Here is a 13,136-nt window from a genome sequence, read left to right as displayed (position 1 = left end):
AAAGGTCTCTATAGGACAATTTCAAGAAAATCCAAGAAGGTGCAATTAGATAATAAAGGTAGTATTTTGTATTAATTAATTGCTTTACAGCTACTTTTTATGATGTTTATGATTTATAGTTATTAATGTAGGTATATTTTAGGGTTTTTTTTTGGCTTTTTTTGGGGGGAAGGGGGTGCACACTGAATGGATATGACACAAAGGAGTGAGCTTGTAGTATGCTCAACTTTTTAACTGGAAGTAAGCTGCATTTTTCCCCTAGATGTAAGCTGTTTTTTGGGTTTAACCTTATATTTTTGGCAAAAATGCTATAATTCTAATGTTGGGAGTATATGATGTTACTATTATGGATTTATTATGTGATGAATGTGCTAATATACTTTTGTGATATATATTGTTCTCTGTTTGGCCAAGAAATACCTAAAACTAATCATTTTCGCTATTTAGAATCAATCATTATGCATGATGGTGAGATAGATGATGATGTTGTGCATCGAATCAAATCGGGATGGTTGAAATGGAGGAGTGCTTCGGGAGTCTTATGTGACCGTAGAATACCAATGAAACTAAAGGAAAAATTCTATAGGACGTTTATAAGACCAACTATGCTTTATGGATTAGAATGTTGGGCAATTAAAAAACAATATGTTCAAGAAATGAGTGTAGCGGAAATGCGAATGTTACGATGGTCTTGTGGGTATACATTAAAAGAGAGGATAAGAAATGAGTACATCCGTAGTAAATTAGAGGTTGCGTCTCTTGAGGATAAAATCAGAGAGAATAGATTAAGATGGTTTGGTCATGTACGAAGGAGACCCCTTAGTACACCGATTCAAAAAAGTGATAATTATTAGAGTTAATGGGGCTAGGAGATTTAGAGGTCGAGCTAGAATGACTTGGTCAGAAGCAATTAAGAAGGATATGATTAAGACTACCGTAACGGAGGAAATGACCCGTAACAGAATGTAATGTAAAAATAGGATTCATATAGCCGACCCCCAAATATTTTGGATAACGCCTTGATGGTGGTGGTTGTTGTTGTTGTATATTGTTCTCTGTTCATATTGGTCTTCGATAAATGCTGGTAAATATAGGAGTTGTGCTACATGCATTGACCCTAGTAATGAGTATGATAATCCCAAACAATTCCTCCGAAAATCCCACGAACAAGGGAAACTCAGCAGAAAGTGACGTGTAAGAATACGGAGCTAATAATAACTCAGCAGAAAATGACCACTATTTCACAACCTCCTCTCCTAATCTCATACAAACACGACTCTTCGCCAGAGTCAGTAATTCCCCTATAAACGTCCGAACCCTTTCAATTACGAAAAGAGAGTGAGGATCCCCTCAAAAGCATGAGCAACGACTATACAAAGCCCGGCGACCACCAGCAGCAGTATGGGACCTTTGCAGGTGGGCCCCCTGTTTACCCCCCTCAGCAGCCGGCCATGGGGTTCCCTCAGCCGGTAACCCCTCCTCTGCTGCGCCTACTTACTATGCCCACGGCTATCAAGCTGTTCCCGGTAACTCCGGTCACCCCTCCTCTGCTGCGCCTACTTACTATGCCCACGGCTATCAAGCTGTTCCCGGTAACTGCTACTAAAGCCCAAATATCTGATTTTTTTTTTTTTTTTGGGTTTCTTGATTGCTTAGTGAAATCGGTGATTGAATTTTGATGGGTGTTTGTTAGTTTGATTGGGGGTGGCAGCCTTGGGGTCAATTTAGAGATCGGCCCACCAAGGATTGAGACCCTAAATTAGCAATTAGTGTGATTTGGGGATTTTTATTTTTTATAAAACCGAATGAAATTGTGAAATGGTGGATTTTGGAGGGTAATTATGATTTTACTGGTTAATTCGTCCTTAACCAAGAAAAATTTTTGTGGGTCTTGTGGATTGTTTTGAATAAGTAGGAAGATTGGCACTAGAAGTTGAGAATGTTTGAGGCATTGAACAAGGAGGATGAAAATGTCAGGTAGCTGTGTGTATTTCGCAGTCGGAAATCATTGTTATGTCAGGTTTGTGTTACTTGTTGTTCAAATACTCACATGTTTCTATTAGACCCTAGAGGGGGGTGATTAGGGTGCTATGCTAATCTAATCCGATTTTATGCCAATTAAAACTAATTCAAATATTATTTTTGCAAGATAGATATACAATATGATATGAGCAAGAATATGCAATATGAACAAAGAGATATATCCTAGCAAAAAGGTATATGATGAAATATATGCAAGGATATATAAACTAATACAAGGGTGAAATAAACATAAACTAGATAGTGGGTTAAATAAACAAAGAGCAATCTAATACAAGGGTGAAATAAACATAAACTAGATAGTGGGTTAAATAAACAAAGAGCAATACACAATGACAATATAAGATATGAACATGAAAATAAGTGCGCCAATGCAATCTCAAACAAATGATATGTTCACGGAGTTCGGTCCCCACGACCTACGTCTCCGCTCCTCACCTCGAGGAGATCTTCACTATCACAACCGAGTTTTCTACACTTACCCGAATAACGTTTACACCTCACAATGTCGGTTTTCAACACTCACCGATCAACGTTCACACCTCACACTCTCACTCGGTTTTCTAGCTCACCGAAAATTTTACAACACTCGGTTTTCTAGCTCATCGAAAATCGAGGGGGGGGTGGTTATATAAACACAAACCTCTTATCAAAACAAAACCAACATGTTCAAAAGTTTAAAGTATAATTTTTCAAAACCAAAAAAATAAAAGCACTAAAATTCTTGGTTTAAAATCAAATTTATTTTGGTACCCAAGTATTCTTGGTACCAAAAGGTTTAGGGACATGACTCCTATCATTTAAGCTCAAATTCCTAGGATTATGAACCCTCATGGACGCATGTGGTGCACGGACACGATCATAACAAAAATTATTCAAATGACCCTTCCGATTGCAATAAGTACAATGGAAAGGAGGCATTTGCTTATGTTGACCAAACGGTTATGCACGAGACTCATTTGCAAAAATAGGTTTATCTTGGAAATTATTTTGCAAACGAGAAACTCTCTTCAAATTAAAATAAAATTTGGTCAAATGACCAAAACGACCACAATGATCACACTTAAACTTCTGTGGTCTTTCAAAGTTATTTGGCAAAAGTGAAATCTTTTTCAAATCAAAGCAAAACTTTGTCAAATGGCCAAATCGACCACATAGATCACATTTAAACACATGTGCATGTTTATGATGAACATGATGAGTTTGTGCATGTACATGTGCATGTGATGAAGAAGCCTTATGAGATGCACAAGAAGCATTAGTCTTAGAAGATTTGTGTGCAGCATAGCAAAATTTAGCAATGTGGCCTTTACGACCGCAAATTGAACATTTGTAAATTTTGCTATAAATATGTGCATAGTGAGTGTTGGATTTGAAAGAATTAACACGAGACTTTGCACATAAGTTCATAAGTTTCTTATTATTAACAATGCATGTTTTAAGAGCTGAATCTAAAGATGAAATGCGATTTTTAACAATATTCAACTCATCATTAGACATATGTGCATTAACATTAGAAGTAGAACATAAATATTTATTTATAAAAGAAGTTGTATCATTTTTATGTTCTCTACTTCTATCATGACATCAATCTTAGCATGAGATAGACTAGCAATTGATGAGATCAAAATTTTATTTTTCAAATTTAATAAGTCATTGTTTTCTTTAAGCATAATATTTTCTTTTGTAATGACATCAAATTTGGAAGCTAGCTTCTCATGATCGGATTTTAAATTATCATGTTTGCCTTGTAAATCAATAAAATCTTTATGCAATTTGTTAAAGACATGTAATAATTTTTTACTAGCACAAGCAAGTTCATCACTAGATAAATCATTAATCGATTCGAACTCGCAAACCTCACTAGGGCTATCGCCTAGTGATCGTGTGCATGATGCTCCATATGAACTTGAAGCGGGATCCTCCAAAGCTTGTCGGATCGCCTCCAAGTCCCTTTGATGTGCTTCAATAAATTTTTATAAGGTGTAAGCACTATCAAAATGAACAAACTTAATAGACATAGATGAATTAAAAGCATTTAGCAAATATTCTAATAAAATATTATTCATTATAAACATTCGATGATCATTTTTATTCCACTTGGATTTCTCCGAAGTGAGCACAATGTAAGCATCATCTATAATTTCTCATAAATCAAAGTGTTTCGATTGAATAAAAAGTTTAAATCTAACACACCATTGGACATAGGAAAAATTATCTAATCTAGGAGCAATATTGATGGCATAACCTAAACAAGATGCATCGTTCATATCCATAATGTATATATGCAAGCAAGATACAAAAATAAAAAATTAGATTAGCACAAAAAGATAACTTGGTATATGCAAGCAAGATACAAAAATAAAAAATTAGATTAGCACAAAAAGATAACTTGGATCTTTAACTCAATGTGATTAGACCTTAAATCAAAGATCACCAAGCTCTGATACCAATTATTAGACCCTAGAAGGGGGGTTGATTAGGGTCTTATACTAATCTAATCCGATTTTATGCCAATTAAAACTAATTCAAATATTATTCTTGCAAGATAGATAATAATATGATATGAGCAAGAATATGCAATATGAACAAAGAGATATATCCTAGCAAAGAGGTATATGATGAAATATATACAAGGATATATAAACTAATGCAAAGGTAAAATAAACACAAACTAGATAGTGGATTAAATAAACAAAGAGCAATACACAATGGCGATATAAGATATGAACATGAAAATAAGTGTGTCAATGCAATCTCAAACAAATGATATGTTCACGGAGTTCGGTCCCCACGACCTACATCTCCGCTCCTCACCTCGAGGAGATCTTCACTATCACAACCGGGTGTTCTATGCTTACCCGAATAACGTTTACACCTCACAATGTCGGTTTTCAACGCTCACCGATCAACATTCACATCTCACACTCTTACTTGGTTTTCTAGCTCACCGAAAACTTTACAACAACACACTCGGTTTTCTAGCTCACCGAAAACCTTACAATCTCACAAAATAACAAATGATTTGTTCTCTACAATAGATGAGAACTCAATGTAGGTTCACACTCAATGTTACAACTCTCACCATCCCAAATATACTATGTATGAAAGTACAATAAGCTCAAGTGGGTGTGTGTAAACAATGAGTGAAATCAAATCAACAAAACTCAATTAAAATCTAGCTTATGGGAATTTATGAATAAAACAATAAATAGCTAGAAATAGAGTTTAGAAAAACTTCTCTATAGATCAAGAGGGAGAAGTAGAAGAGTTGGATGCTTAAACAATGTAGATGATCTTCCTCAAGCTCTGGTGAAATTGTTTTCACAAAACAAACCCTTTAAACAAACTTAAAACAAACTTAAACTCTTTTAAAACTTCTTTAAAACATTCTCTTATGTATGAAAAAATGAGAGCAAGAGAGTATATATAGCCTCCCAAAATCTCAGTCAAAAAACCAACAGAAAAGACCAAAAAGCACCCCTGAAAAACAGCTCAGGAAATAGCCGTTGGAGTCCAACAGTCAAATCGGCGGTCGACCGTAGAAAACTCACGGTGGACCGCGAGCAACAAAAAGGTCAGGGTTTGGCTCTGAACAATAGACGGTCGACCGTAGCGATCGGCCGCGAAACTCTCTGGACTGCATCCGATCGACCGCCACGGTCGATTGGTCGACCGTAGCGATCGGCCGCGAAACTCTCTGGACTGCATCCGATCGACCGCCACGGTCGATTGCGAGCCATCAAAAACAGTTTTGAGTCTCTGGACTCAAGGGCGGTCGACCGTGGCTGTTGACCGCAAACTGATACATGAAATTCCAGGTTAGAAACAGTTTTTCTGATTTTAAAACCATGTTTAAAAATATCAAATAAATTCTAAAAAATATAAAACTTTAGGAAATGATTGTAGACATGATAATAAACATGCTACAATAACTGGTTTTCAAAAAAGACCTTCCAAATAAAAAATATCATCATTTTATAAAATAGTCCAAAACATGAAAATGTGAACACATGAGTTTTGACATTTTAACTTAATCATATTTTGAAACATTACAAAATGATTTTATAGACTTGAAGAAAGATGTAAACTATTGTTATGAAGTCTATAAACAATGAATATAGTATTTTATCAAAATACACATATAATGCACTAAAACATGATTTTATTGAACTATATAAAATTGATATTGATGAAATTATATATATGCATATAAGTATATAAACATGAAACAAAAATGTATTTCCCAATTATATTCAATTGTTTCATTTTAAACTTGAAAAACTAATACAATAAATATGAAGGATGTAATTTCATATTTATATATACTTAGAAACCAAAACATATATGTATATATACGACTATATATATACATAGAAAAACCAAAACGTGTATGTGTGTGTATGATTGAGCTTAAAGTACTAACACACATAATATAAAACCTAAAACTAAATATACCCAAGCTTGTGATCTTCAACGAAGCTCTATCTTGGCACACTTGCGGATGAAGCTTGAACTTGAATTTTTAACTTTGAATTGCGTAGGCTTTACTCCACAATTCCGCCAACCTCCATTGGATATGATCGTGAATGCGTAATTCCATCCATCCTCCAACGCGTTGTTTGTCTATAATAAATAGAAATACACCAACACTAGACAAACAACATTAGTGGTAAATTGTTTGTTAAACATCATCAAAACAAAGAGGCCAACAGTTTCCTACTGTTAATGGTAATAAATTTTTTTAACCTTTTTTGTTTTTGAGGAATAATGGTAATGATATTCAAAACAAACCATTTGATCACTTTGAGGCATTAGCTACAATTACATAGCTGGTTATGTATCTTGGTTCGATGTCACATACTGACCACTCTTATTTTCATAACTTTTCCAATGTGTAACTAAATCTTAACTCCAAAGCCCCTCCCCGTTTAGTTGTCTAACAATAGTGATTTTAGCCCTGTGCTATGAAGTTCATTAATTTCCTCGACCTATATCCAACATATAAATTGACATTTAACAGTATCCTAGCCATCACCTGTGCTTTTTTGTTTGGGGGGGGGGGTCCCCTTTCTCCATTTCTCATTATGCAAGCAATAAGATAGACCATCTTGCTCCAATCCTAGTGTCTTAAGTTTGTCAAATGCTCCACCAGAGCAATTATGACCTGAGCGTCTGATCACCATGTTGTACCTTTGCTCAAGCACTTGGACCATATTTGTTCACGAAGCGGCTAACTTTATTCCACGTGCCAACTACTTGTTTGGAAACAACTATGTCATTGAGTCATAAAGCTGCTAACTGCATGCATCTTGTGCCACTTTGGCCCCTAGATTTATAGATATTGCCATGGATTTTAGATCTACTGTTGGTGACATTTATTTGATAAGCTAACATAATTCTCAAATTTTCAAGAAGTGAAGATACACCTTTTGATTTTGGAGCGCGTGTGGATACACATATCCTTTATTTTATTTTATTTTTTGAGAAATTACAGATCTCACCTTGTCTTATAAATATTTGTCCGCATGTCCTATTAGTTTGAATTATCTTTCACATGTGAGCTTCCTTCAGCTTGCAATGTACAAATACTGAATTGATGATGTTCTTAACTCTTAAGATATTAACACATGTTCTCTTTGCTCTGGCAGCACATAGGATAAAAATGCCAACAAACTACCCATCTAAGCACCATGTCAACAATATATCATAATATATTTCTTGGTTAGGCCTAGAATTAAATTCATGTGTTTAAGAAATATTCTTTGGTAAAAGCAAGTATCAAATAACTTAAGCTAGTTTTAATCCTTTAAATCATGAAAACAACTTAGTTAGACAATGTTCTTTGCAATGGAATGGTCGGATCGAAGCTAATGTCGTGGCTTAAAGGAGCTTCATCCATGTGGCGCCACTTTGTTTTTTTGAATAACATGTGGCAATTAGTAAACCTATTGATTGGTTTAGTTTGGTATTTTTTTTCCGTGAATGCTGTGAGATGGTGAAATTTTAGGTCTATCGTCTTCTTGGTAATATCCCCCTTAGAAGCAAAAACATGTTGGTGCATCATGTTGAGCTCAAGAGTTGGTTTGGCCGAGGTATTAGCTAGTCAAGGTAGACTGATTGCATCAATATGTGGATTGGTTTGCACAATTATGAAGTTGTTCACAGGTTGTTTAGAAATGTTTTGACAACTCATATAGGTTTGATTGCTTGGGCATTTTTTTCTCCTTATATTTCATGTTCAACCATGTAGGTGACTTTTGAAGCTCCAACTTTTTTATGGCCATATTTGTAACTGTTTTTGTTGTAGGAGTGTGGTCCATGAGGGATTATGATAAACTGTAGCCAACTGAGAAAGGGATAACCCACTAGGTCTTATATACTCCTCGTTTGTTGAGCCTTCATATTCCCAAATATCTTCAATCAACATGGATTAGAATTTGAACTCCAGCTACTTCATTTTTTCCCTTTTTAAGTTGGATTCATTTAACCCATTGCAAGATAACTCCAATAAATTCCCCTTTGCCTCATATCTGCTTAAAGTAATTAAGCGGGGATGAGGTGGTATCCTTGACATCACCTTTCTAGAAAAATTCTTTTTTCTCCATTTTTCATTAGACAACAAATGAAAAACACACAATGTTTCAATTCAACCATCTTAACTTCATCTAACTGTCCCCAACTTGATAACCATGATCTCGTCATCATGTTGTATCTTGGCTTGGATACTTACATCATATTTCAAAGATACAATATGACTATACATTCCTCGTGTGGCCAATAGATGGCATGAACAGAAAGAGAGGAGATAGGGAAAGGATATCAAGAGCTCACCCTTTAAATAAACAAATCAGTCAATTAAATTTCTAAAGATGTAACAAAAAATCTATCCTCCAAATGTTCTAAACAAGGAAACTTTAGTAATAATAAGGTTTGGTTTAAGAATGTCAGGATGTTAAAGATCTTAGATCATTTTCCCTAATTTATATTGGTCATTTTGATCATAAATCTTAGAAAGACATTTCATCCACCATGCAGTTGTCATAAAAGAAAAGGTTTCATGAACTTCCCGTTCTTATAACTAAAAGTTACTAGCGGATCATATCAAGTTGTTCAATTGTTTCTCCTTCAAAATAAGGTTTTGCCTAATTTTCAATATCAATACTGTAGAACTAACATCCTGCAGAATCTGTTTTCTTTCTATTTGTTTTTAGCATCGTGATCTATGGCTTTTCTCTCAACTGTTACTATATCATGTACATTACGACTATGCAGCCCGTGCTCAGCACGTGCTGTGTATTTTGTTTCTGCAATCCCCTTCATGTCTTGTCGTCTGTCACTTTCCTGCCTATTTGGTTTTTGGTGTGTTTATTCATTCAGTTATTAAATTTAAGCTATTATAGTTGTGTTTGCTTTGCCAACCACCTTATATCTATCTATTTATTATGTACTGTATTTCTGAAAATTGTATTTTAGATGTGTTATTAATACCATATCTACTTCCAACTAAAAATTTGGTTGCTGTTGGTAAGTAAATTCATCGTGATAGATAAAAAAAATTAAAAATCCAAAAAACTGTAATGATTATCCAAAATTTTTTAACTAAATTAAGTAATATGTTGTTTCCAGTTGCGTAGTGGTTGACATCTATTTAAATCTAATTATTATATCATTTATTTATTATTAGTGTCCTTTCCAATTCATTGCATTTTACTTTCCTATCTAACTTCAACCAAAGAAAGTAAACGTTTCAAATTCTAAAGATATCTATTCATGTATATCTACAGGTATTTTGAGATATGTTTCAAGTTGAATTTGTTTTTTTTTCCCCTTTATGGCTTCATCAAGTAATCCCAAATATGAAGTTATCTGTAATCCCAAATATGAAGTTATCTATATCTCAGATTCAGAATCAGAATCTGAATCTGAGGTTAACTTTTCTATTATATTTTAGTTGTCTAATATTTTCTGGATAATATGAAGTTATCTAGATCCCAAATATGAATTTTTTTTCTGGATAATTACTATATCTTTTACATTATAAGTGTGTCTTACAAGTAAAAATATATCATGCTGACCATATTAGAATACTCTGCATTATGGTCCTCATTGTACCTCTAGCATTCACAAATTTCTAATTTCTACAGTGCTGTTATCATTTTTACACTGGATGTATTATTACTGAATGTGAGGTAGGTCGTTTGCTGTCTTTCATGTTAATGAAGTGTTCATTGAAGCCTGGTGTCTGTACTAGATATAGCTATGAGATGATATACTAACATCCCAGATCTCAGTGGTGTGGTTTCCTCAGGACATAATTAAGTTCCAATCACATCCATATTAATTTTTTCATGTTAAATTTTAAAGGGTCTATGATCAATAGTGTGGTTTCCCCTTAACCTCCTAACCTTTTATATTTTATTAAGGTTATGGAGCAGTTGCTGAAGGGAGACCAGTAAGGCAGCCACGTCTTCCATGCTGTGGAATGGGCATGGGATGGTTTCTGTGAGTAAATTCTTCTTATGATTTCTATATGTTCTAGTTATGAATAATTTTGTCTTGTTATGCATGAGACTGAGTTTTGACAAAAACAATTTGATTTCGTTTGAAAGGTTCATCATTGGCTTCTTCCTCGCTGCTATTCCATGGTATGTTGGGGCTTTCATTCTGCTGTGTGTCAGAGTGGATTACAGAGAAAAACCAGGATATGTTGCTTGCACAATTGCGGTAAGTAACAAACTGCATTTTCTTATTTAAAGCATTCATTGGATGATCTCTCTTCCTAAGTTTTGGTGTTGTGACGTGTGATTGCAATGTCTACCAATTTGGTTATTCCATGCGGTTCTCAAATTCATGTGGATCATCAAAATCTCAATAAAAGGAATATCTACAAAATTACGAGGATTATAACAGTGTCTTTGTGAAGGAGGCACCAGTACCTTACTGTTTGATTCAGTATAGCTGTAAGATAGATCATACAAACATGATGACTAGGAAATTAGGAATTTGACAACTGGGAATAAGACATGAGACAAAGTCAATAAGTACTATTCAAGTTGCAGATCTGAAATCTGATAGTGGATCTCTTTTTACTAATATCAATTAGGAGGGAATGAGTAATTACAAGGGGGAAGAACTGGAGAAGAAAAGATTAGGGTTTTGACTTCATGATAAGCCTTTGTTGGTTGAATTGTACAATAACTTGTTAATGTAAAGCCTGCCGCCATCTATGAAGATGAGAAAAGGTATGATCATGCATCTCCAGTTCATTTGATTGATATATATTCTAATGATATTAAAGAGCATGCAAAGCCCTCTATTAGCGAATTGTTGTTAAAATTATTATTAAAGAGCATGCAAAGCCCTCTCTTAATGATCATGCGTCACAATTCACTTCACATTTTTCATTTTTATATTATTGTTAAACTTTCATTCCGAGACCTCTCTTAATGAATTGTTGACATTTTTTTCCTTTACTACAGAGTAAAAGAATCACAATAGTTTGATTTTTAATCAAAACCTTGTTTTTGTTCCTTAAACAGGCTATTATTGCAGTCATTGCCATCGTATTTGGTGCAACGAAGGGAGCTGATGTCTGGTGATTCACTGGCAACAAAGGATTGATTATGTATGTGTATATTTCCTGAATCCTATACAAACGGAACTATCTGAAACTTATTTATTCCGTATAGTGTGAGCTGTGTCAAGATCTATACTTGCTTGTAGGAATCAGTACAGTTAAATATCAATGTGGAAACTTTTGGATATTATTACCTCTTATACATTGATTGTTTCGCCTGACTCCAACCATCTTATGTACATGGTTTTATCTATTGAAATGGATATTAAAGTTAGAGTCATGCTCTCATTTAGCAGTTAGGGAACTTTGTATTGTTTGAAACAGAAAGCTTGGTTGATATGGAGATAATATATCTGTTGATTGCAAGTAGACAATCACTAGATTTTGATACTGATGACAGCCAAGCATTAAACAACAGATCTTCATTCACATTCATTAAAATCTTGAGTTGCTATCTCTCACCAATCATCAAGAAAGAAGCAAATTGTGACACCAAAAATAAACATAAAAGAATGGGAACTTGACAAACTTAATATGGCTGAAAGACAAATATAACCATTTAAGCTCCCCAGTTCTGTTCCCTATTTTTTTTTGTCCATAATGTGCATTCTTGGCTTAGACTTTTAGTTGCATATTTCATAAGTTTATGATCAGACTTTTGTCTTTGGTCATGATAATATTAGGTCTTACATTCGCATTTATCCATAGACGAATCTTTATAAGCGTGGTTATGATATGCTCTGGAAAAGGCAGAATAAAAGAAATGAAAATAGACAAGTGTTATAATACTTGAGTTCAGAACCTCTTGAAACTGGTGGCTTGAATACCCATAACCTCATTGCCGATCTTACAGACTCTCTTTTAGAATTCTTTGATCAAAATGCGACTTCGGTGCTCTCTACTACTATTTAGAACCTAAAATTTCAACTACAATGCCATTAAAAACTCAACTACAATGCCATTAAAAGCTCAAAACCTTCTTCAAAGAGAAATTTCACAAGTGCTTCCCCTAAAATTTCCAAGTGCTTTCTTCAAAGTTTTCCCCCTAAAATTTCAACAACAATGCCATTAAAAACTCAAAACCTTCTTCGAAGAGAAATTTCACAAGTGCTTCCCCTAAAATTTCCGAGTGCTTTCTTCAAAGTGCTTCCCCTAAAATTTCAACTACAATGCCATTAAAAACTCAAAACTTCCCTCAAAGAGAAATTTCACAATCTCTTCTTCATACATTTTATCTGTAAAACTAGTAAATTCTGCGTTACGATTCGTTCATCGAGGACATTTTTGTGAGGATCTTCTTCTTGAGACAGGTCACTTACCTGATGAGGTTCATGAAAATAATAATGATCAGATTAGCTCTCGTAGAGATGAAACTGGAAAAGTTCAGAAAGTGACTTGCCTCAACTGTGAGTTCTTGCAACTGAGAGCAACTTTGGAGGAGCGCGGTAAGCACAGAAGTCTGTGTTGGATCTTTACTGCATAGAGTTACATGCAATTTTTTGAGCTTCTTAAAACT

At 34.5% G+C, this 13,136-nt stretch overlaps 1 protein-coding gene across 1 annotated transcript; it reads left to right on the top strand.

The window, feature by feature from the left end:
* LOC109829239 (60S ribosomal protein L18a-like protein) lies at positions 1,223-11,894 on the top strand. The gene is given in 5 exon segments (XM_020396414.1): positions 1,223-1,479; positions 1,482-1,526; positions 10,467-10,545; positions 10,653-10,767; positions 11,583-11,894. Coding segments are annotated over 5 exon segments (420 nt in total). The 5' UTR covers positions 1,223-1,358; the 3' UTR covers positions 11,643-11,894.

Source organism: Asparagus officinalis, chromosome 1 (genome assembly GCF_001876935.1).
Source record: "Asparagus officinalis chromosome 1, Aspof.V1, whole genome shotgun sequence".
Lineage (NCBI taxonomy): Eukaryota > Viridiplantae > Streptophyta > Magnoliopsida > Asparagales > Asparagaceae > Asparagus > Asparagus officinalis.
Note: the sequence above shows the minus strand (reverse complement) of the source record. Positions and strands in the feature narration are given on the sequence as shown.